We start from the raw sequence: 26,864 nt of genomic DNA, 5'->3' as shown, positions 1-26,864 counted from the left end.
ATTTCCCAGGACTTCCCTAGCAGCACAGTGGTTAAGAATCTGCCTGCCAATGCAGGAGACACGGGTTTGAGCCCTGGTCCAGGAAGATCCGTGGAGCAACTAAGCCCATGTGCCACAACTACTGAACCTGCACTCTAGAGCCCGCGAGCCACAACTACTGAAGCCTGCCTGCCTAGAGCCTGTGCTCCGCAACAAGAGAAGCCACTGCAATGAGAAGTCAGCACAATGTAGAGTAGCCCCTGCTTGCTGCAACTAGAGAAAGCCCACGTGCAGCTATGAAGACCCAACGCAGCCAAAAATAAAAATAAATAAATTAAAAAAAAAAAAAGAATCCACCTGCCAATGCAGGGGACATGGGTTTGATTCCTGGTCTGGGAAGATCGCACATGCTGCAGAGCAACTAAGCTCAGACGCCACAACTACTGAGCCTGTGCTCTAGAGCCCGCGAGCCGCAACTACTAAAGCCCGTGAGCTCTAGGGACCGTGTGTCGCAACTACTGAGCTCGTGTGCTGCAACTACTGAAGGCTGAGAGCGTAGAGCCCGTGCTCCGCAACAAGAGAAGCTACTGCAATAAGCCCCCACTCTCCACAACTAGAGAAAGCCAGCGCGTAGCAACGAAGACCCAATGCAGCGCACCGCCCCCCCCAAAAACAAAGAAAAAGAAAATTGTCCGTAAGGTCAAACATAGCATAAGGAACAGCAGCAGAATTCAATAAAATTTTGCAAAGACAGAAGATAAATGGATGGATAATAACTCATTCAGTAGAGCAAAGAAAGCTATGACACCAAGTGTCTACAGAAGCAGATACCGATAAGAAGAATTAAGCTAACTGATTCTACAAAACCCAGTGGATCCAGACTGGGCGGGGGAAGGTACAGGGGAGAATGGGGCTTAAGTGTGAAGCTGAATAAAAACAGGTTCTTGCCTGACAATACAAATATGGAATAATCAAAGCCTCAGAGGTTTCAAGCAACTACCCTATCCCCACCCCCAGAGACGATAGCCTGAAGAGTTACAGTCTGAAGAAAGTGAACAGAACAAGCTTGGGATGTGGAGCACCAGATTTGAAAGATCTGTACGAGATACAGAGTGATTAAGAAGGGAAGAAAGTAAAGGTATAAGAAGTGCTTGAATTCAGTCCTGCATCTGCAACCTCATACAGGCAGCCAATCATAAACTCACTAGGCATAAAATTGGAAATTTTCTAGAGAAACCAACCAGCCTCAAAGAAAAGACTCCACGGATTAACATTTAAAACCTCTGGCTGCCATTTACATTACCCTACAAAGATGCCCAACATTTTACAAGTTCAGCTTACGCACACAAAAAGCCTTTTAATCCCTAACTCTTAAATATGGACAATCAAGGATCACCAGACATCTAAGTAAAGCCTTAAAAGTGAAAGAGAAATAGAAGAGAGAAATTCAGGAATCCAAAGATAGCTTAAAAAACACTCTGCTGCATATACAAATCAACAACAGTTTTAAAAAGGGATGTTTCAAACTGGAAACATACACAGATGTCCACACAAAAACTTGTACACAAATATTCACAGCATTATTATTCATAATAACGAAGTGGAAACAATCCAATTGTCCATCAACTGATGGACGGATAAACAAAAGGTGGTACATCCATTAAATGGAATATTCTGGCCATAAAAAGGAACAAAGTACTGCTAACAAGCTACACTACAGATTTATGCTAAGTGAAAGAAGACAACACACAAAAAGCCACAAATTCTAAAATTCCATTTACATAAAATGCCCAGAATAGGCAAATCCATAGACAGAAGGTGCAATAGTGGCTGCCAGAGGCTCAGGGGAGGAGAAAATGGGAAGCATTGTTAATGGGTACAGGGTTTCTATTTGGGGTGGTAAAAATGTTCAGGAATTAGACGGTGGTGATGTTTGCACAACTTTCTGAAAATACTAAAAGCCACTGAACTGTATATTATAAAAGGGTGAACTTTACGGTATGTAAATTATATCTCAATAAAGATGTCGTAAAAAATGTCCTCCCAATGTTCTACTTTGGGAAAAAAATGGCATCATCTTGTAAAAGTGTAGATAAGCATGCCCCATGATTCAGAAATTCCACTTCTAAGAGAATACATGACAGAATTTCTTTCATGTTCACCTAGGAAGACGCACTATTACCACTAATTATATAGCAAAACATAATATCAAAAAAAAGGAAAACAATCCATATGACCATCAGTAAAAAATTTGACCATTTATGGCATATTTCTATAATGCAATGGTATATAACAGTGAAAAATAAATAAACTACATATAGGCTGGGTGAAAAAAGCAAATTTTGGAGGAATACAGAACTAAAACTTACAAATTATAAATGTTTATTTATATAAATATATAATTAAAGTAAAAAATATGGACAGGAATGATAAACACCAAACTTAGGATAGTGGATTACCTCTGGTTATTACCTCTGTGGAAGAAAGAAATGGAATTAGAGCCTTCATGTTTTGTTTCTTTGGGATAAAAATCTGAAGCTAGTATCACAAAATATTAAGATCTGACTAAGCTAGGTTTTGTGTTTATTTTCTAAACGCCTTTTTTAAAACACTTCTGAAAGCAAGGATCACATGATTTATAAAACAGAACTGGCAATATGTACGTTACTGATAAAATGAAGAAGGAAAAGATTTTAAAATAACTTCTCAACAGAGTGGAGATTATGGAGGGAGGGAGTATGGACAGTGTTATTTTTCATTAAAAAAATCATTCAGGGACTTACTTCCCTGGTGGCGCAGTGGTTAAGAATCTGTCTGCTAATGCAAGGGACATGGGTTCAAGCCCTGGTCCGGGAAGATCCCATGTGCTGTGGAGCAACTAAGTCCACGAGCCACAACTACTGAGCCCACACACCACAACTACTGAAGCCCGCATGCCTAGAGCTCGTGCTCCTCAACAAGAGAGGCCACTGAAATGAGAAGCCCCCGTACTGTGGCAAAGAGTAGCCCCCACTCGCCGCAACTAGAGAAAGCCTGCGCGCAGCAATGAAGACCCAATGCAGCCGAATATTAATTAATTTAAAAAAATCATTCAGTATTTTTTCACTTACAGTGTGCACGTAGGGACTTCGCTGGTGGCGCAGTGGTTAAGAATTCACCTGCCAATGCAGGTGACACGGGTTCCATCCCTGTTCAGGGAAGATCCCACATGCTGCAAAGTAACTAAGCCTGTGAACCACAACTACTGAGCCTGCGTGCCTAGAGCCCACGCTCCACAACAAGAGAAGCCACTGCAATGAGAAGCCCGTGCACCGCGATGGAGAGTAGGCCCTACTCGCAGCAACTAGAGAAAGCCCGCGAGCAGCAACAAAGACCCAACGCAGCCAAAAAAAAGTGCTTTAAAAAAAATGTGCATGTAGCACCAGGATAAATTTTTAAAACTAAGAGACAAAGGAAAATCAATGACCAAGTCAAAAAAACTTATATATGCTCAGAATAAAAACTGCAAAAGGAGTCAATCAATCACAATTAGATGCTAAAATTATTGTTTAAAGGTGGCTAAAGAAAAAGACTCACATAGTCCTCAAATACTAACCCAGAGGTTACTTATTAGAGAAAAAGGGACTAAAGGTACCATTACAATGGAGAGATCTGACCACCTTAACCAAGTAACTAAACTTAATACCACCAAAAATGGGACCAAGAGACGTGGTATGTCTCTTGCTATGCTGCACCTGAAAACAATGCACCACCCATGAACCACTCTTACAAAGAATGCTTACTCTGAATCTAATTATGAACAATCAATCAAATTCAAATTGGGAGAGACATTCTGCAAAAGACCCAGGCGCTTCAAAAACATCAATGTCATGAAAGACAAAAACAAGCAAACAAAAAGAGGCAGGGAACTGTTCTACAATAAAGGAAATGTCTAAAGAAACATGACAATTAACTGCAATGTATAGGGACTTCCCTGGTTGTCTGGTAGTTAAGACTGTGCACTCCCAATGCAGGAGGGCCCGGTTTGATCCCTGGTCAGGGAAATAGATCCTGCATGCCACAACTAAGAGCCCACATGCCACAACGAAAAAGATCCCGCATGCCACAACTAAGACCCAGTACAGCCAAATAAATAAATATTTTTAAAAAATAATAATAATAAAGGGCATCCCTGGTGGCGCAGTGGTTGGGGGTCCGCCTGCCGATGCAGGGGACGTGGGTTCGTGCCCCGGTCCGGGAGGATCCCACATGCCGCGGAGTGGCGGGGCCCGTGGGCCATGGCCGCTGAGCCTGCGCGTCCGGAGCCTGTGCTCCGCAACGGGAGAGGCCACAGCAGTGAGAGGCCCGCGTACCGCCAAAAATAATAATAATAATAATAATAATAAAAATAAGTGATACATACATATATATATATATATATATATATCCCTGACTGGAAATTACTGGAAAAATTAAATATGAACTATATGTATTTTAATTAACAATACTATATCAGCCTTAAATTTGATAATGGTTTTGTGAAAATGTAGGAGAATATCCTTGATCTTAGGAAATATAAGAAGTATTCAAAGGTGAAATGTAATGTCACAACTTACTCTGAAATTAGAAGAAAAAAAATCGAGGGGTGTGTGTGTGTGTGTGCGCGCGCGCACACGCACGCAGAGTGTGTGTAAATATGACAAAATGTGTTACAAGGGTGTTCACTATTTAATTCATTTAACTTTTCTGCAGGACTGAAACTTTTCAAAATATAAACGAGGAAATTATTCAGAGCCCTCTTGCTAATTTTTCTTTAGTTTGAAATTTATAACAAAAAATTTTTAAAATGAAAAATAAACAGTTTAACTTACAGCAAGGAGCTGTCTTATAAGCATGTCTGAGGCCTTTTCAGAAATGTTGCCAACAAAAACTGTAGTAGTGGGACCACAGTTTTCATCATTTTCTTTAGCCTTCAAGCCTGGATGATCCTTCCGTGCTCCCAAATGTTTTCCAACCATGGACACAGTCGGTACTAAGACCTAAGTGATGAAAGACAATAAAATTGGAACTTGCAATTAAATTTGCTATCATGCTTAATGTAATAACATTAGGCTAAAAACATCAATTTTAAAGTATTAAATATATAGCACATCACCATTACAGGTTCTACATACTTAGTCTAAAACTCCCAAGCACATTTTTCATTAATGTGAACTTATTCATGACAAGTAAAGTTCCACTATTGCATTACCTTTCTTTTAAAGACAACTTGGAGGGCTTCCCTGGTGGCTCAGTGGTTAAGAATCTGCCTGCCAATGCGGGGGACACGGGTTCGAACCCTGATCTGGGAAGATCCCACATGCCACAGAGCAACTAAGCCCGTGCACCACAACTACTGAGCCTGCGCTTTAGAGCCCGTGAGCCACAACTACTGAGCTCACGTGCCACAACTACCGAAGTCCACGGGCCTAGAGCCCATGCTCCACAATAAGAGAAGCCACTGCAATGAGAAGCCTGCGCACCGCAATGAAGAGTAACCCCTGCTCACTAAAACTAGAGAAAGCCCGCGCGCAGCGATGAAGACCCAACGCAGCCAGAAATAAATGAATAAATAAATTTATAAAAAACAAAAAAAAAACAACTTGGAAAGAAATTTTCTTATGTTTAAGACAATTCTTAAATGTTTAAGACATCGTAAATCTCTGCATTCATATAAAAGGAAATTGCAATTATCCCTGCTAATTTTCTTGTAGAATATTCAAATACTCCCATAGCACTCTCCCCACACTTAAAGTTTACCTTTTCTCAGTTACTTGTGTTTCTATCTTATTTTCCCTTCATAACATTCAACTTCCCAGAGGAAAGAAATAGTCTTATTCATCTTTGTATTTGAAATTGAATTGAGCAAAACATCCACAGTAGGCACTGAAGTGGTGAACTGGGGGAGCTGCCTTTTCCTAGGCTAAAATGCAAGAGGGTAAGAGTATCTGTCATGTGGAGGTTTCCCAATAAATGTTTCCCAATGAATGTCCAATGCAAGAAAAGCTGGATTCCCCCTTGGTCTGCCTCACAGCAGATTCCTATTTGTTCATGTAGTTCCTATCTCATCACCCTTTTTTTTTTTGCGGTACACGGGCCTCTCACTGTTGTGGCCTCTCCCATTGCGGAGCCCAGGCTCCAGACGCGCAGGCCCAGCGGCCACGGCTCACGGGCACAGCCGCTCCGCGGCATGTGGGATCCTCCCGGACCGGGGCACGAACCCGTGTCCCCTGCATCGGCAGGCGGACTCTCAACCACTGCACCACCAGGGAAGCCCTCATCACCCTTTTAATATAAATAATACTCCCCGCCTTCTTCAAAACCCACAGGTAGAAAAACAGTTGAAAGTAATGAGACCTACTCTCCCTCACAATGAATTATAAATTAAGACCGGTATTTTACTAATTAACTCAAAGAAAATTTTTAGTTAAATAAATGTTTTAAGAGGGTTATTATTTATTCACATGTTACAGTATACTAGCATTCTTACCTAAGATGCCTAGAGTGTACAGAGCTTTTATGAATGTAGAGAATTAAAGTTCAAGACATAAGACTGAATAATGAAACACTTCAGCAGAGGAAAGGCTTCAATAAAACTTTACAAAGCTTGAAGATACCATACTAGAGGACAGAGAAAAAATAGCTTGGAAGAAGCTAAAAATTAGGTAGGTGGGAGGAAAGAGTAGAAATATATTCAACTTTCATTTCAAAATTTAGATTTCTGCTAGATCATTCCTCCTTTTTCTTTTAAGAAATCAGACATGTCAGATCACTTCTCCTATCTCCCAGGATCAAGACACGAGGGCATGATGAAAGAGTCAATGTCTAAATCTGAAATAACAGTATATGAAGAGTCTAGAGAATAAGAGGGAGATCACTAAACTATTTAGGGAGCATATTTTAGGGGCAAGTGCTTATATGCATAGAGTGAAAACAATACTTATTTAAATAAGTAGTATGATATACATGGATGCTCTTATTCCCTTCCTATTATTCTTTTAAATATTTAAAATAATTTATCTGGGCTTGATAAAGTTGTTCAGATTTAAAAGCAGTGGCACTCTTAATTCCTCCTTATACTTACAGTTGGAGCTGGAGCCATAATGCTCATTGGTACAGGAATCATTGGAGTCCCTAAGAAAAAAGCATAGTGAATCTTAAGAATATAATTATATATACAACTATATATTGTATATCAACTACATGCCATACAAATAAGTACTTCCAACTCACAGTTCTTTTAAGGGGAAATGTAGGATTAATGAAAATGAGAAATTAATGGATATTTTTCAAAAGCAACATAGTTATCAGGTTGGTCTAAATAAACTTACAAGCAAAAAGACTCTTTAAAAGCAAAAAGACTACCACAGCCTGCTTTTGCCTTAAGGAGTAAAACTGTGGATAGTTATCAATTCATGTTCATCTAGTTCAGTACATCCTCAAAACCAGCAACTTTCATACAGATTTGCTTACAGGTGAACAATGGTATTAATGACTCCTTTAAAGGTAAAAATAAATTCTTTGAAAGTTAAAAAACAAAAGCATCAAATAAGAAATTAATCTGGAAACCTAGGAAGAATCTTGTTATTCCTGGTTATTTAATATAAGCAAAAATCATGAAAAAAAAAATAAGATTAGTAATCTCAGTCACTGTCAAAGAGAAAATCTCTAAGACAAGCATCTACTGCCCTAAGGGTTTTAGACAGCTATCAATGGGCTATCACTATTGACATCTTACTGGAATCTGCAATTTTGTTTTCACCTAAATTGTTTACTAATCAATAGCTGCTACATTGACAGTCCTTGTGTACATAACTAATGACGAAATCTTACCATTTGAGAACTAAGAAAAAGGTTGCAATGAGGGTAAAACCAGTAAAAGATCTGTCTACTAAAACACAAATTTTAAAATGCTTCTAGAAGTATCTCAAGAAGTTCTGAAATCACTTTTCAGTTCAAATTTAGCATCAACTTAAGATAACTGTCCATCTAAGACTGGTAATAAACTCTTAACAACTATCCATTTATTTTCCAATATAACCTATTTAAAATAACCTCAGTTTTAAACAAAATTTTTAGAAGATGAAAATCTAGATACTTATCAATAAGCCTACAGAAGACTGTACAAAATAGAAAAAAAAAAAAAGACTGCAGAATCAAATTTGGGTTCTTTTTTTTCCTTTTGCGGTACACGGGCCTCTCACTGGCCTCTCACCGCTGTGGCCTCTCCCATTGCGGAGCACAGGCTCTGGACACGCAGGCTCAGCAGCCATGGCTCCGGGCCCAGCCGCTCCGCGGCATGTGGGATCTTCCCGGACCGGGGCATGAACCCATGTGCCCTGCATCAGCAGGCGGACTCTCAACCACTGCGCCACCAGGGTAAGCCCTGGGTTCAATTCTTGGTTCTATCACTTTTAGCTATGCAAACTTGGGAAAGCTCTTTAACCTCAGCTTCAGTTTCCTCAATTCAAATGAGGTAATTATTTCCTCAGAGTGCCTACTGAGATCATTTATGTGGAGCACTTAAATAGGTGGATACTCAAAACTACCATCAACTCTAAATTTTTCACTTTTAACTTTGCAAAACAAAAGCAAATACTCCATTTACCAACTGTAATCTGTGCAGCACCTCTTCCACAGGTAAACTTTCTATTTAAGAAAACCTTAAGAAAAAGACATTTTGAAAAAAAAATTTTTTTCCTTTTTAATAGTTACTAAAAGGTTTAATAGTATGGTTCCCACCTCAACTTACTAATTTCATGAAATGCAGAATTTACAAAAATGTATTGCTGCTCATTACAGATCTATGAATGCTACGGTTAAAAAAAAAAAAAAGGCAAAGTGCACAAAGTGTAAACAGTGTATATACCAGCTGAGGTCTGAAAAAAAAAGCAGGGTAGAATAAACATAAGCAAACACAGTGGGATATACTTTACATCTCTGGAGAGCTACACACCAGAAACTGATAAGACTTCCCCCCCTTTGGGGAAGGGAATGCTCAGGAACTATGGGGGGGAAACTTCCTTTAATCTATAGCATGCATTACTTTTTTTTTTTTTTTTTTTGCGGTATGCGGGCCTCTCACTGTTGTGGCCTCTCCCGTTGAGGAGCACAGGCTCCGGACGCGCAGGCTCAGCGGCCATGGCTCACGGGCCCAGCCGCTCCGCGGCATGTGGGATCTTCCCGGACCGGGGCACGAACCCATGTTCCCTGCATCGGCAGGCGGACTCTCAACCACTGCACCACCAGGGAAGCCCAGCATGCATTACTTTTAAAGGAAAAATTATGGTTTTTTTCTAATTTATTTTCTAATTTAATATATAATGTGATCGCCACATACGTTATCTCAGAGTTCAATTAATTGCACTAATAGGCAACACAAGAAAATTATACATGAATATGGGTATTGTGGTCTTGAATTATTATACTAGTTTAGCATACTTCTTTCTTTTATTTTTTCAAGTATTGATGCTGCACACAGGATGCAGGTATGAATGAGTTAGCTGTAACTAAAGTCTGATTTATCATTCAAGTATGCTTCCCTAAACAGAAATGATACTGTATGCTATCACAAATGGAATCAGAATTGTTTAATAGCGTTAATACTCTGTGAACAAATGCCCACATTAGTATGGCACTGACCAAACAGACAAGAAGAAATACTGAAAATCTGGTTTTAAGGTCTGCTGACCCATCTTAAAAGATATACTAAGATTAGCCTTAAGAGAAACATGGCCCATTTATCTTCCACTTCCATTTATAATTTGGTATAGTGTTCATCAGAAAACAAGTTACATTTAGTATGTGTTTTTAAAAAATTCAAAGGAATTAAAATCTTTCCTATAAAACCAATATACTGGTAAGGAACTGATTTTTTTCATTGTCACCGTTCCTGATTCTGAACAAGTTTTATCTCCAATGCCTTAAAATTTCTTCAGAAATAGAAAGTAAACTACTCTTCCCTATAACTCTAATAACACAAACTTTGCTAAAAGTATCATGGTTATTACTAAAGACTATCAAAAAATAGATCATATTATGAGACTATAAATTAATGAAAAAAAAATATGGGGATGCCCTCAAATATTGATGCCCAAATGAAAATGGCTCAGGGCACTATCCTTCTCAAGTAATCAATTGGTTTGATGGTTGACAAGTAACTTTTTTCGGTTTTCTATTAACATTATTTTCTTAATCGCCCTTTTCAGGAGAAATTCCTTTACAGTCCATTACAGAGCTGTTAAGTTACTGACTAAAATTCAGTAATTGTTACATGGAATAATAAACTGATAGTACTCAAACGTTCACACTAGGTCCCCTGGCAGCAAGGGGTAACAAATACACATCCATGATTATCTAAAAGACCAACTTAACACAGCCAGCTACAAGCATAAATGTCTTAAAAACTTGTACAAGTACTGCATTCTACTCCACAGTATATATGCATAAGTAGTTGTTCTGATTTTTTTTTTTTTTAAATTTTGGCTGCGTTTCGTTGCTGCACACGGGCTTTCTCTAGTTGCGACACGCAGGCTTCTCATTGTGGTGGCTTCTCTTGTTGGGAGCATGGGCTCTAGGCGCATGGGCTTCAAAAGTTGTGGCACACAGGCTCAGTAGTTGTGGCTCATGGGCTCTAGAGCACAGGCTCAGTAGTTGTGGCGCACGGGCTTAGCTGCTCCGTGGCATGTGGGATCTTCCCAGACCAGGGCTTGAACCCGTCTCCTGCACTGGCAGGCGGATTCTTAACCACTGTGCCACAGGGAAGCCCTGTTCTGATTTTTTAAAATTATGATTTACCCTCAAATTCCTGAAGTTTTAAATGATACCCCAGAAAAATTGCCATTTTTATCTTGTGACTTTTCACTTACTTCAACACTGCTGTGTACTTGACCTAGGGGTAGGAGGCCCCCAAACCTGAGCCTCTATAATGTACATGTTATGAATTAACAACCCATCATATGAGCCAACTGCAACGTACTTTTGATTCTGCAACAGTCAAGCTCTTTAGTAAACACTGTTAACTTCAAACACATAATCCAATAGTTAAAGCCAGGTCACTGAAGTAGACCTTTCCTCAAGAAGAAATACTTCTGGATGGTTTACAAGATCATTTGTTCATTTCAGCCTGAATTACATAGATTCTATGCTAAAAGAAAATACTTCTAACATGCAGATTAAGGAGGACTCTTAGATACTACCTTTCAGAAGGGAAACTGGGAAACTGATTCTGCATGAAATGCTTTCAACCCCATCAAAATATAAAAATATGTGAACTACCACTCATAAACCAGAGGAAAACTCTCCTAAACCAATGTTAATTACAAACCTCAAGATAATGGTTCTCAAATGTGGGTTCTCTTAACCGTGCTTAAATGGATACCTATGAATCACCTGTGAACTTGTTGAAAAGAGACTCCTGAGCCCCAATTTGATTCAGTGGCTTGCAGTGGCGCCTTAAAAAATGTTTTATTTTTTTTAAACCTCATAAAACATTGGAGAGAAGAAGGTTTTAAATAGTTATTTGGAGAGCTCTCCAAGATTTATTGTCAAGGATTTCCCTGGCGGCGCAGTGGTTAAGAATCCGCCTGCCAATGCAGGGGACATGGGTTCAAGCCCTGGTCCGGGAAGATCCCAAAAGCTGGGGAGCAACTAAGCCCATGCGCCACAACTACTAAGCCTGCACTCTAGAGCCCGCGAGCCACAACTATTGAAGCCTGCGTGCCTAGAGCCCATGAGCCACAACTACTGAAGCCTGCGCGCCTAAAGCTTGTGCTCTGCAATAAGAGAAGCCCCCGCAATGAGAGAAGCCCACGCACCACAACGAATAGCCCCCGCTCGCCGCAACTAGAGAATGCCCGTGCTCAGCAACGAAGACCCAATGCAGCCAAAGATAAATAAATTAAAAAAAAGATTTATTGTCAAGTATAAAAAAAAAACAACGCAGAATAGAATACATAGGATGTTACTGTATATCGGTGTCAAAAGAATAAAACAAAACAAATGGATAGAAAAATAAAAATATCTGAAAGGATAAAGAAGAAACTAATAACCCCGCTTTGTTCCCCCTTTCAGTAAGGGGACGGTAACAAGTTATATGGGAATGTGAGAAAAATTTTCCACTGTATACCCTTTTGATTTTTGAACATATAGTTTTTAAAACGTATAGTGTTTAAAAATACTGTACTATTTAAAATGTATAGTATTTAAAAATAAATGTATTATCTGTATTTTCAAATAAAGACTTTTTAATTTCCCAGATGAGTCTGATACTCAGCCAGAAATGAAAACTATCACCATAGGAAAATGAGACATCACATTTCCAGAATGCTAACAGCTCTTCTACCAACAGTCACATATGTATCATCTTCCTAAAGTTAATATTGCAATGACACAAGGATGGGTTAAAAAAACCCCACAGAATCACTGGTGGGAATGTAAAATGGTGCAGCCACTACGGCAACGGTATGGAGGTTCCTAAATAACTAAAAATAGAGCTACCATATGATCCTACAATCCCACTCTTGGGCATATATCTGGAGAAAACTCTAATTCAAAACATACGTGCACCCCAGTGTTCACAGCAGCACTATTTACAATAGCCAAGACATGGAAGCAATCTAAATGTCCATCAACAGATGAATGGATAAATAAGGTGTGGTATATATTTACAATGGAATATTACTCAGCCATAAAAAAGAATGAAATAATGCCATTTGCAGCAACATGGATGGACCTAGAGATTATCATACTAAATGAAGTCAGACAGAGAAAGACAAATATCATGTGACATCACTTACATGTAGAATCTAAAAATATGATACAAATGAACGTATTTACAAAACAGACACACACAGAAAACAAACATGGTTACCAAAAGAGGACGGGGAGAGAGAGAAATTAGGAGTTTGGGACTAGCAAATATGAACTAATACATATTAAATAGATTAAAAAAAAAGGATTTACTGTATATCACAGGGAACTATATTCAATATCTTGCAATAAAGTATAATGGAAAAGAATCTAAAACAGTGTGTGTGTTTATATATATAAATAACTGAATCACTTTGCTGTACACCAGAAACTAACACAACACTGTAAATCAACTACACTTCAAAAACAACAACCGTATCCACAAACTTACCTGGAGGTACAGGCGGTGGAAAGCCAGGAAACTGTGGGGGTGGGATCCCTGGTGGGAGTGCTGGGATTCCCATGGGAGGGCGATTCAAATGAGGAGGGAATGACATTCTTACCGCAGCGGTCTAAAGAAAGAAATCATGACAAATCATGTTATTTGAAAACTTTACAATTTGATATGCTTGGTTTGTTGGCCTTCATTTTTAGAGTATCTGCAAAATTCTCAAGTTTTCTTACCCAAAGGAGCTGGCAAAGACCCTCTTTTCTCTGTCTGTCCATTGAGAATTTTTTAAACTTAGATCTTTTCTAAAATAAGTTCCCAAAATGTACACGATCTAACTTCAGGATAGACTCCTACAGTCATATGGGAATACATATAAAGGAAGAAAAAAATTTTGAGGTTCAGTTAATATCCAAAAATTAAATACCAAACATCAATGAATCTTTTTAAATCAAACTCAGAATCCAGGAAGATATCTAACAGTTTTTAAGTGTTCCGATGCATTAATTTTTTATACACATCAGCATCCTGAAGACTAAATTTACAAAGTTACACAGTATTTGTTGATTCAGTGTTGGCCAGTTCTTCCAGGACAAATGAATGTCTCAGTGACTTCCTACAAACCTGAGGGGGGAGGGGGGACGACCTCCATATATCAGGTCACATAGTAACCATTCAAATATAATGGTTCAAATATAAACCATTCACATACAACTTGTGACAATGAGAAAAAAGTGGTAATTTTTCTTAAACTTAAAAGCAAACCTCTTAACCATTCTTGAATGATATTCAATGAATGAATGACTGAAACTCAAGAATCAGACGCTGGTATTTGATTTTTAAAAATACAAGAACACAATGAACTGTTTGATTTGGTTTGTGATATCATTCCTTAATAAGAAACTTTTGTCTTTTAGATAAAGTACTGGGCTTCCCTGGTGGCACAGTATTTAAGAATCCGCCTGCCAATGCAGGGGACACGTGTTCGAGCCCTGGTTCGGGAAGATTCCACATGCCGCGGAGCAGCTAAGCCTGTGCGCCACAACTACTTAGCTGCGCGCCACAACTACTGAAGCCCGTGTGCCTGGAGCCCATGCTCTGCAGCAAGAGAAGCCACTGCAATGAGAAGCCCACGCACCGGAATGAAGAGTAGCCCCCGCTTGCCGTAACTAGAGAAAGCCACGAGCAGCAACGAAGACCCAACAGAGTAAAAAATAAATAAAATAGAAGTACTTAAGACTTTTCCTCCCCCCAAATTTTATATTTTTGTCAACATACTCAAGTGTCCAGAACTACTGGAAAAAAGTAGAAAAATGATGTTAGAATGCCCTAGTAGGATTCCATGCACCAATTTTAACAAGCAGCCAAAATAAGTGGGTTGATCTCCTATCAGTGATGCAGCTAAAAGTGGTGATTTGATTAATAGATTTTCTGTTGGACACTAGGAAAAACTCCCCCACCTACACTCTGTAACTGAAGGAGTCTAGAGTTTCAGAAGCTTTTAAAAAATGTTTTTCTCTATTATTTTCTTTTCTATGTTTTTTTTTTTTTTAGATGTACGTGGGCCTCTCACTGTCGTGGCCTCTCCCGTTGCGGAGCACAGGCTTTGGACGCGCAGGCTCAGCGGCCACGGCTCACGGGCCCAGCCGCTCCATGGCATGTGGGATCCTCCCAGACCAGGGCACGAACCCGCGTCCCCTGCATCGGCAGGCGGACTCTCAACCACTGCGCCACCAGGGAAGCCCTTTTCTATGTTTTATATATTGTTTTACTCACCCTTTAGAAGAGAGAGGATAAAATGTGCATGTCTTCTACTTCCTCGCCCCTGATTCCAACAGTTTGGTATAATTCGTTGTATTCTTCTAAAATATCTTTCTAGACACAAGCTAATATATAATCACTTATGTTTTTCTGCAAACAATATAATCATACTATATTGTTATGTGCATTTCTCCCTCATCATTATTAACATCTCTTCATGTCACTTCATAAAGTTCTATTCCATTCTTTATAATGCAGTAAACTATTACTATATAGCTGTAACTAACCAACATTGATGATTCTCCACATTTTACCTCTTACAAATCATATTACACATTCTTGGTCATATTGGACATATAACTCTAAGCACCTGTGCAAGTAATTCTATAATACAGATCAGTACTGTTATGTATCTACTCTTTACCTCCAAATCTAGTGTACAAATTAATTTTCCCACCAACAGTACATGGGTACGCCCTTTCCTCATATCCTCACCATCACTGTAGTAAATCTCCAGTGTGACAGGTAAAAAAACAGTTTCAACTTGCATTAGACATTATTAGACATTTCTTTAAAAAGCATGTCCTTCATCCTCACAGCTCTTCTTCCTCAGTATTCTTTTCACTTAATAAGTTAGGATATACAATATTCTGTAAAATCTAAACTTCAATTTCGAAAGCACAGTACACTTAAAATATTTAGGAAGCTTTACAAGTAAAATAAATTCCTAGAATGTTGTCATATACCAACAAATAAGGTACTGGAAATGCCTTAAATATTAAGTAAGTATCAACTTGAGTTAAAAAGAAAAATGTAGCTAATTTAAGATAGTAAACGTGTTGAATTTTTTAATAATCTTTTTTAAAATACTTTTTTGCCCAAAACAAAAACAAATATTCCACATGGAAGGGGACAGGAGTGTATATCCTTTTAAAACATCGAGGGCTACAGTCCTACTTACATAAGCTTTTATATTATCATTTTAATACTCTATCTCAGCACTTCCTTAGGAGGGCAGTTGGTATTAATACCTGTTAAATAAATAATCAGTGAATGAATCAGTAAACAAATAAACTCTGAGAACCTCTTTAAATAAATTTATTAAGAAGCTACCATGTGCCAGGTACTATTCTAGCAATGACTCAGTACCTAGCCTCACAATGGTTACAAAGATTGGGCCATGAATTCATCTTTAGAATCACTTTTTCCCAAGTACTAAATACAAATACTACTTTTAAAAAGAAACCCTCTAAGTTCTTGGTGTTTAAACTATTTTTCACGGTTTTCAAACATATCATTCATTAAGAGTTAACCAGATTACGTTTCAGTTTATGCTAATATACTCATTTCATTCACTCCAATTTTTCTACGAAGTATTTCCCTTTTATTTGGAACTGTTCAAAACTTGCTTATTTGTAGGCTAAACTTCGAAGGTGAAGGTAATCTTAATAAGATAACAGCCCCTCCTATGGAAATTCAGAAAACAAACATTTCTGATGATCTCTGATAAATATTAATATTCACTTTAAACATCCTAGGGACTTCCCTGCTGGCACAGTGGTTAAGAATCTGCCTGCCAATGCAGGGGACACGGGTTCGAGCCCCAGTCTGGGAAGATCCCACATGCCACAGAGCAACTAAGCCCGTGCACCACAACTACTGAAGCCCACGTGCCTAGAGCCTGTGCTCTGCAACGAAGAGTAGCCCCCGCTCGCTGCAACTAGAGAAAGCTCACGCACAGCAACGAAGACCCAACACAGCCAAAAAAAATCCTAAAATGGGTATCAACCACTTACTTCAACATAAAGTTTGGTATACTTTGATGTATGTGAAAATGAATGATAATAAACGAAGCTTATCATTTTTGCCTATAGTTGATAAATTGTAATACTCACAATAAATTATACAGATAGTCAAAGTTGGTAGGTACTTTGTAGAATGAACCAGGGAAGAGAGCTAAGGGAGTGCTTCATTTTAAACATGGTGGTCAGGTCTCACCAAGAAGGTAACATCTGAAGAAAGACTTGCAAGAGACTGAGGCAGGAAACTCTATTCTGGGGGGCAACAGCCTTCCCAGCAAAGGAAACAGCAGATACAAAGAGCCTGAGGTGGGAATGCAGTGTTTGCAGGAGGCGTAACAAGGCCAACAGTTGGAGCACAGTACTGGCGGCAAGCTGGAGATGGGAAAGGGGTTCAAAGAGTTTAACGCTTTGTAAGCCGCTGTAAAAGTACTGGGTTTTACTCAGAATGAGACGGAAAGCATTTGAAAGGGTTTTGACTTGACTTATATTTTAACACTGTCACTGGCCACTCTGTGAATGTAAGACTGGAGGAGAACAAGGGTAGAGAAGCAAGAGACTATTGCAATAATCCAGACAAAAAGAGATGGCCTAGAACAGGTGGTAGGAGTGAACTGGTAACAAGTTATTTATTGGTTTCTGTATATACTTTGAATGTGGTCAATTGCTGAGGGATTGTGTGGGGGGTTTGAGAAAGATGCAGAGGTTATTTTATTAGCACTGAAATGACTTAAATAGCATTTAAAGAATACTTGAATAGTAGTGTTTCACTTTTAGAAGGTTCAAAGCATTTTCACCTGCTAAGTATGAAACTTTATGGCCCAAAGTAACAAAAACAAGCCCCTATGTTGGAAGTGTTCCCTATCTCGACTGTGACAGTGGTCATACAGGTTTATGTATTCGTCAAAATTCACTGAAATTAAAATGGGTGCCTTTTACTGTATGTAAATTTTATCTCAATAAATATGGTCCTCCCAAAAAAGAAAACAAACTTCTAAAGAAGCTTTACCTCTACCCCTCAACATATGCATGCATTCTGCTTTTCTTTTTCACTTTTTTCTCTTTACTCTCTTAAAGCACTCTTTTTCTGCACTCATGAGAATACTATTACTGCTTATATGTATTCCTCCATTACAGATTTATCCCGATAGACACAAAGTATTTCACCAGGGTCAGATTTACAGGCTAACCCCATCAGGACACTGTGTGCCAAGAAGCAACTGAACCAACAGATTCTCCTCAGCAAACACACATATACAACTTAATCATTTATTCAATAAAACATCCAGCTCCAATTATTTGCCAGGTTCTTTTCTAAGCATTATTTTTACTAGTTCTGAAAGAGCAAATTTTAAGTTATTATGTATAGTTATACAGCCAGTCCAGTAACTCTACATTAAATATGAATGATTAGTGTAGCATGCACTGTTTCCTGCTCTGCTTATAGCCTTCAAGGTACAATGGACTGACATAACTGCCCCAGCCTAAGCAAAGCAAGCCTAACTACAGAGAGAGATTAGTGGTAGTCTAGAGGTGGGAATAGGGAGTGACTTGCAAACAAAAAAGAGGGATCCTTTGGGGGTAATGGTTGCACAACTCTGCACATTTACTGAAAAACACTAAATTGTACATTTACAATGAGTGCATTTTATATGTTAATTATACCTTAATAAAAGGTAGCAATACGACTTCAGGACAATTTCAGGCAAAACCCAGTTAAGACCGGTAGATTATACTGTACCAATATTAATTTACTGATTTTGATCACTGTACTGTTGTTAATTAAGAGAATGTAACTGTCTGTAAAAAATACACACTTAAGTATTCAGGGGTTAAGAGGGACACCACATCTGCAACTTACTAGCAAAAGATTTCAGAAGAAAACTATGGAGATAAAAAGGAGAGGAGGATAAAGCAAATTGGTAAAATGTTAACATCTGGGGAATCTGGATGAAAGATATTTGAGAATTCTTTGAAGTTTGAAATTATGTCAAAATAAAAAAAGCAATATCAATTCTGGTTAGTGGAAATACGTTTTTATTTTCTGGAGTTTCAAAATTCAAAAAAGTTAGGAAGAAAGCTATTCAAAAACTTTGAGGAATCAATCAAAATTCTCATGAACAGCAGTGGTAGAATCAGAAAAAAGTTATCAAGAGATTAAAAAAATAAACAGAATGTTTTTATAAGATGTTAAAAGATTCAATGATTACTTTTGCTTCTATAGTATAAAAGTCAGTATGATTTTTCTCTAAATCATGTGTAAATGAAAAAGGTATATAGCTAACTTGCCTGTGGCCAAAACAGAAAAAGGAAATTGGTAACCCCAAGAAGATGAATTATTTAACAAAAATAACAGGTAAGATATTAATTTACTTTTGTTTACAAAAGCTTTCAACATTATCTCATTTAACCTACCAAATTACCTAGTGTAAATATATTATTCTTCTTTTACAGATGAAGAAGCTAACTTGTCCAAAGGAACACAATAAATGGGTAAGGACTCCACAGTCCCCACTATCCTGAAATTACCAATCCAAAGGCTGTTTTCGCTTATCACAATGCCTCTTTCTAGTAATGACATACCAATGATTAACTCTGACTTTATTTACAGAAGTCTATCCAGAGTACACTGGAAGAAATGTTAGAGTCAGGGTTAGGGTCTTGTATTGATACTTCACTGAAAATTCTTAAACAACAAACACTATCAGTTAATGTGGACTAAACACTATGTTACTTGGGTATTGCATTAAGGATTTTACATTTTTTTTTCAATTAATTCCCAATTCCAATAACCTATGAAGTGAATACAATTAATAATCCTCATTTTACAAGTGAAGAAAACCAAGGCTTTAAGAAAAATTAAATGAGAATAGCATAGCATCTACCTGAATCGTGAGGAACTGATGACCACTGAATGCCTTTCTAGGCCTCTGAACATTTTTGGAAATAACCTTTTAAAAATTAAAGCTCCTGAAACTATATAAGAACTGTTTATACACTACTGCCAACTACCCAATTCACAGTACTTCACACTATAGCAGTCTGGGGCAAGAGAAGTCCAATCTCCTCCCTCTTTTTGGTCGGCTCCACTCTGCCCAGTATCAAAATGGCTTTTCCATGGCAATATACAACCATATTACATAACTTCAAAATAATCTTCATACTCCTAGAACTATTTCAAAAAACGTGTTTTAAAAGTAGTATTGAAGACCAAAGAAGCATGAGAACGAAGCAACATATTTTAACGTGGGGCTGGGTCCTACCCTAGAATCAATGAAGATATAGTTTACTTTAACCTCCAGGAGAGGAAGGGGGCAAGGCCACACCACCCACCACAATCTTAGACAAGCAAACCAACCAGAAGGGTGGTAGAAAAGGTGGGCAGTAGCTAAATTCAAGTCGGGGGCGGGGGGAGGGAGGGCAGTTCACTCGGTGGCGGGCTTTAGACGACCGAAGAAGGGACAGAAAACAGCTGGTGGCCAGCCCCCCGCTAAAAAAAAAAGGGTGGGTGCTAGCCCGCTTCTAGGCAGAGCCTGGGGCAATTGTATCCTAGGCCCGGAATATTTACCGCAGGGCTTCCGCAGGCTCACGTTAGAAAGGGGCCTCAGGGAAGGGCTCCCCAGGGGCCGACCGAGCGTTCTGTGGCAAACGTGGAGCCCAGAACGGGCCGAGGCCTCTCCGTGGAAAGGAAAGGGAAAGTGGACGACAATGCAAGGAGGAAGGCTCTGGCAGTAGGTCCGGCCTCCACGGGCTCCTACTGGGCCCACTCGTTTTCGAGGCCTAAAAGAAGTAGAGAAACCCAAGCCTCGTGCCCGTGCCCATCCCCTCCCCCACCCCACCCCCACCCCCACCCCACCCTTATCCCCATCCCACCCAAGCCCTTCGGCAGGCTCCCCGGCTTTCCCTCCTCCCCCAGCCGAAGTACCCTGTCTCCCGGTTTCCACACGCGTTCAGAGGAGCGAACTCACCCGCCGCTGAAGAAATTGTACTGCCTTCGCGGCCTTCCGGGCTCCAAGTTATGAGGGAGTTCCACCAGCTCGAGATTTCTGCGCGCCGCTAACCGGGAGACTAGTGCCGAAGCGCCTACTCTCACAGGCCGCAAACACATCCGCGCTGCGCGGGGAGCTTCTGGAGGTCTTCCTATTGCCCGGCGTGCACTGCGGCTGGGGGCGTGGAGAGGAGGACCATAGAGAAGAGCGTAGGTAGGTAATCGTCACTCTTGGCTCTGAATCACCAAGCAGCGGCAAAATAACCATAGAGAGGAGCGCCTAATGAGGGCTAGAAGGGCTCGAGCTGTATGTTACGACCCACCCTGCCATTTTTGATTGGAGCTGATTGAATCTTATGATTACGCGACGCCATCTTGAGGTCAAGGTGCTGGCCGGACACTGCGCGACGGCCGTAAGAGGGTTTCCCTTTTTTTGTAGTTTGTGTTTAGGGGGTTGGAATCTCGCTCTGAGGCTCTTTGAGGTTCGATGGGCTGATAACTGGGCCTCACCCAGCACCTCAGAAGAAACCCCAAGTGCTAATCCTAGAAAACTTCTGTTAATACCAAGAGATAAGTGGCAAAGGCTGCGGTTTTTAAAAAGTGCGCACACATGCAAAACACAAAGCTTACGCGCGCAGGTAGGGCCGAAGAGGCGGCTAGAACGTGTTTGAAATTCCTAAAACGGCCTGTAAAAACATTTAACACAGCTTTCATTCTATAATGTAAACGTGCTAAAAAGAATTTCACTTATTAGATTATTAGAAATAAACTAATCAGGAATGATTAAGTTATTCAGTTTATGGACTATATGGTCAGTATCTATTTACAGGCCTTTGTTTCCCAACTGCTTGCTTCTCAGAAGGCTTATAACTTATTCAGTATACAGTTATTGTCTCTCTGAGTGCCTGGTGCTGGGAGTATGGTAAATAGGAGGGAGACGTTATCTTTGTTCGGGAGAGCTGCAAACAACGCAGAATAGATGACAAACTGACCACTGCATATAAAATTGAACATATTTGTATACTTCCTATCAGCTTTTCCTGTTTAATATTACTCTCTAACACTTTTCTTATTTATTTTATGGTTTGTCTGCACATACCCCACTAGAATGTAAACTTAAGGAGTGCGAGTATTGTGTTTTGTTCACTGCTGTTTATCTCCAGTGCCTAGAAGAATGCCTGATACATAGCAAAGGCTCAAAAAATATATGTTGAATGAAGGAAATGATTATACATGGGTACCAACAGAACATAAAATGCAGTGGGAGACTAATGTGAAACGCTAACAGTACCACCATTTGTAAAATTTACATCCATCTGTATTTCGTCTTGCTAGGTTTTTACCATTAAGAAAGGTTAATAATACCTACTCCCCAGAGCTGTTGCAGGAGTTAAATTGGCTAATGCATGTGAAAATACTTTGTTCAGTAAAGCGCTAGTCAAATGCTAGTTACATTTTGCAAATAAAAAGAGTTTGTGCCTTTTTTTTTTTTACAACCACAAGCATAAACAGAGAAATCCTTTCAGGTTACTCTGTATCATAAAATAAAACCTTAGAGAGGGAAGTTGTCTCAAGCAACAGTTTGCTTTCCTGTAGTTGACATTTGTAGTTTACATTGACCCAGCATCCATTCCCCAGCCTTTGGTAAAGGCACTCCAAATTTCTTAAAATAAACCATCCTTCCACTACTCCAGATCTTTGTAGTTTGGATAGAAAGTCCCAACCTTAGCCAGAACCCTTAGGACATAGGGGTGGACTTATGACCCAATCAGAGGTGCTAATTTAGCCCTTGCATTGTATCGGGCACTATTTTAAGTATCATGCAAACATCAGCAACTTTAAACCTCACAGCCACCCAGGGAAGTAGGAGCTGTTGTTATACAGTGAAAAAAAATTAAGTCTTGAAGAGGTTAAATAACTTGCCCGAGATTATAGGAATAGTAGGTAATTGAGGAACCAACCTAGTTCCTGAGTCCATGCTCTCAACCACTACACTATGTGCCTCATCCTATCAGGAATAATGCTTAAAGGGGAGAGGGGGAGGACTCCCTTTTTTCACTTAACTTACATCTGGGAGGATTTAAACTTAGAACTAGTGGGGATAAAATGAAACCAGCACAGAAGAAAGCAGAGCTAAGAGAAGATGAGAGATTTTTGACAATATCGTTTGAAACCATGGATTCAGCCATTCTTTAAGCCAGTTATGCTTCTAGGCTTCTTGGTACGTAAGCCAATAAATTCCTTTTCCTAAATCAGTTTGAATTGAGTGTTCTATCCCTTCAATGGAAAGAGTCCTAAATAATACATTTATATATCACTTGTAGAGCATAGGGCAAGCCATTCATTTGTAATGATCCTCAACCCCCTCCTGAGGAGTTTTTCTCATAGACCCTTGCTGAGGAATGTGGCTGTAGATAATTAATTTGGATATTGCTAACGGCATTATGTACATTCTGGCCTTATTCCTACTGCCGTATCTGAGCCAACTGGTCAGCAAAATATCAGGTGACCTATGAGAAAAACATTCTTTAGCTGGACCAAGCAGATCCTCTCAATTTAAACTGAAAATATAGTGGAGTCAATGAATTGATAGCAAAGGAGAAATGCAGGGATTTCCCTGGCAGTCCATTGGTTAAGACTCCACGCTTCCATTGCAGGAGGGGTGGGTTCAAACCCTGGTTGGGGAATTAAGATCCCGCATGCCAAAATAAATAAATAAAAGAGAAATGCAGTGGTAGGTGAGAAAGTAGGTGAATTATGTCAAAAACAGGTCAGAAGAATAGGCACCTTTGTGCCCTGGATTGAGAAGAGGAAATTATTGGAATTCTTATCAAGGCACCTGGGCTGTCATCAGAGCTGCTGGAGCTAAGGTGGTATCCTGATGAAACTCTATTCTCCCAGACGCCTACCCATGTAGCTTCCTGTATGATAGTCATCTGTTTGTCACATAGTTTCCGTATTAGACATTGAGTTCCCTCAAGGAAGGGACCATGTGTTTATTCATTTTTAAATTGCCAAGCTAGATACGTAGATTTTTAAAAATCACAGCGTATCTTTAAAATATAGGAAAATAGTTTTAAACAATCAGATAATCAGTTTTTGTCTACATCTCTGCCTAGAGCTCCAATTTAGGCTACTTTGTCATCAAGATTTAGACTTTATGTGAATTCAAACTGCTGTCACTTGGCATTATTAAAATATATATATAATTATAGAAGATAGAGGTATACTTGTGTTAGGTCTTCTAAAATTATCAAAAAACAAGTAATAACATTGGGTGGAAGAGGAAATGGGTATAAAAAAGGGCAGTCTTCTATATGAAATGATGAATTAGACTATGCTTTGGGATATAAAGAAGACATGGTCAAGTAGCCTTGAAAAATGGAGGATTTGTTAAAATGTAATGATAGAAAAAGGCAAAGTATTAGTAGCAGCACTTAGGCTAGCCTGAGGATCTGGGGAAGTCAGGGAAGGCTTCTAGGAGGAAGTATTATCCTGAGCTATGTTTAACTAGGACTGCAGAGGGAGGACAAATAATGAATAAGATATGAATATTGTTACCATTTATTAGTAATCATAGAAATGCTAATACCATAGTGAGATATCATTTTAAAGTCATTTCATTGGTACAAAATAAGAAGTCCAATAATACAAGGATGTAGAATAACAGGAACACTTAGGAATTGTTGGTGGAAATGTATATTGATACAACTATTTTAGTATAACCTAGAAAAATAAAGCAAGTGCTTTGCCTAAGACCCAAGAGTTCCACTCTTAATTTTATAGAGAAACCTTTGCATATATGAACCAGGACACATGTTCAAGAATGTCCATGAGCCCTCTTGCACTGCTGGTGGGAATGTAAATTGATACAGCCACTGTGGAGAACAGTATGGAGGTTCCTTAAAAAACTACAAATAGAACTACCATATGACACAGCAATCCCACTACTGGGCCCTGAGAAAACCATAATTCAAAAAGAGTCATGTACCAAAATGTTCATTGCAGCTCTATTTACAATAGCCCGGAGATGGAAACAACCTAAGTGTCCATCATCGGATGAATGGATAAAGAAGATGTGGCACATATATACAATGGAATATTACTCAGTCATAAAAAGAAACGAAATTGAGCTATTTGTAATGAGGTGGATAGACCTAGAGTCTGTCATACAGAGTGAAGTAAGTCAGAAAGAGAAAGACAAATACCGTATGCTAACACATATATATGGAATTTAAGAAAAAAAACTGTCATGAAGAACCTAGGGGTAAGACAGGAATAAAGGCACAGACCTACTAGAGAATGGACTTGAGGATATGGGGAGGGGGAAGGGTAAGCTGTGACAAAGCGAGAGAGAGGCATGGACATATATACTCTACCAAACGTAAGGTAGATAGCTAGTGGGAAGCAGCCACATAGCACAGGGAGATCAGCTCGGTGCTTTGTGACTGCCTGAAGGGGTGGGATAGGGAGGGTGGGAGGGAGGGAGACGCAAGAGGGAAAAGATATGGGAACATATGTATATGTATAACTGATTCACTTTGTTATAAAGCAGAAACTAACACACCATTGTAAAGCAATTATACCCCAATAAAGATGTAAAAAAAAAGAATGTCCATGGCACCATTGTTCATAAAGGAAAAAAATAATGGAAAGTACTCAAATGTCTGACAGGAGAATAAATATACATATTTTCAAAAATTCACATAATGAGCATTGTATAAAAATAGAATGAATAAACTACAGTTACACACATGATGTGTTGAGTAAAAAAAGTCATAAGTCTGTATATTGTATGATACCATTACTATAAAGATTTGAAAATGGTATAAGAACCTAGGACTTCCCTGGTGGTCCAGTGGTTAAGAATCCATGCTTCCACTGCAGGGGGTACGAGTTCGATCCCTGGTCAGGAAACTAAGATCCCACGTGCCACGTGCCACGGCCAAAAATTAAAAAAAAAAAAAAAAAGATATAAAAAGGGCTTCCCTGGTGGTGCAGTGGTTAGGAATCTACCTGCCAATGCAGGGGACACGGGTTTGAACCCTGGTCCAGGAAGATCCCACATGCCTCAGAGCAACTAAGCCCATGCACCACAACTACTGAGCCTGCGCTCTAGAGCCTGCAAGCCACAACTACTGAGCCCACGTGCCACAACTACTGAAGCCTGCACGCCTAGAGTCCATGCTCCGCAACAAGAGAAGCCCCTGCTCACCGCAACTAGAGAAAGCCTGCATGCAGCAATGAAGACCCAATGCAGCCAAAAATAAATAAATAAAATAAGAATTGAAAAAATGGTATAAGAATCTATTGTTTAAAAAAACATATGTGGTAAAACTATACTTTAAAAAAATTAATGAAAAACTCAGGGTAGTGGTTACCTCTTGGAATTACTGTATCCCTTTTGGAGAGAGCAAAGGTGGAGATTGGAAAAGAACATATAGGTAGCTTCAATGTTTTGTTTTGTTTAATGTTTTTTTTTCTTTTTTTATAAATTTATTTATTTATTTACTTATTTTTGGCTATGTTGGGACTTTGTTGCTGCGCACGGGCTTTCTCTAATTGTGGCGAACGGGGGCTACTCTTTGTTGCGGTGTGCGGGCTTCTCATTGTGGTGGCTTCTCTTGTTGCGGAGCATGGGCTCTGGGTACGCGGGCTTCAGTGGTTGCAGCACACAGGCTCAGTAGTTGTGGCACACAGGCTCAGTAGTTGTGGCACACGGGCTTGGTTGCTCCGCGGCATGTGGGATCTTTCCGGACCAGGACTTGAACCCATGTCCCCAGCATTGGCAGGCAGATTCTCAACCACTGCACCACCAGGGAAGCCCAGAAATCTGCCTTTAAAACTGCTGCATTGTATTCCATAATACAGTTGTGTCATAATGTCTGGACTAGAAAGTTTTCAAAAACAAGAAACAAACAACTTACTCAACCTGGCTTAGCCAGTAAGGAAATGTACTGGCCCATTCAGCAGAAAGACTAGCTAGGCTGCCCTTCAGGGCTAAGTGATCCAGAACCTCAGTAATTTTATCAAGAATGAGGTTCTTCCTGTCTTTATTTTTTCCTACCTCTCTGCCCTACCGTCTACAATGGGGGCCTTGTTCTAAGGCTAGCTCACCTTATGGGCATACACGGCTACTTTGAGCCCACGTGCTTTTTAATTTAGGAGAAAGTATAAGTGG

General features: G+C 39.4%; 1 protein-coding gene across 7 annotated transcripts in view; it reads right to left on the bottom strand.

Annotated features, from left to right (window-relative positions):
- Nucleotides 1-20,849, bottom strand: part of RBM25 (RNA binding motif protein 25) — a 52,508-nt gene extending 31,659 nt beyond the window's left edge. Inside the window, exons 1-6 of one of the 7 annotated variants that reach the window (XM_027111693.1) lie at nt 20,664-20,819; nt 14,912-15,021; nt 13,372-13,488; nt 13,139-13,259; nt 7,082-7,131; nt 4,830-4,997 (exon numbers count right to left, since the gene is read on the bottom strand). In XM_027111693.1, coding sequence (XP_026967494.1) covers nt 4,830-4,997; nt 7,082-7,131; nt 13,139-13,259; nt 13,372-13,413 — 381 coding nt within the window. In that variant the 5' untranslated portion in view covers nt 13,414-13,488; nt 14,912-15,021; nt 20,664-20,819. Of the gene's footprint in view, nt 1-4,829; nt 4,998-7,081; nt 7,132-13,138; nt 13,260-13,371; nt 13,489-14,911; nt 15,022-20,263; nt 20,476-20,663 lie in introns of those variants that run through there. The other 6 variants (XM_027111697.1, XM_027111692.1, XM_027111694.1 and 3 more) reach the window with 6 other exon arrangements.
- Nucleotides 20,850-26,864: the final 6,015 nt, after the last annotated feature.

The sequence above is a fragment of the Aethalodelphis obliquidens genome, unplaced genomic scaffold (genome assembly GCF_003676395.1).
Source record: "Aethalodelphis obliquidens isolate GAN/ISIS:26980383/991018 unplaced genomic scaffold, ASM367639v1 scaffold10, whole genome shotgun sequence".
Classification (NCBI taxonomy): Eukaryota; Metazoa; Chordata; class Mammalia; order Artiodactyla; family Delphinidae; genus Aethalodelphis; species Aethalodelphis obliquidens.
This window is presented reverse-complemented; position numbering and strand designations above follow the sequence as displayed.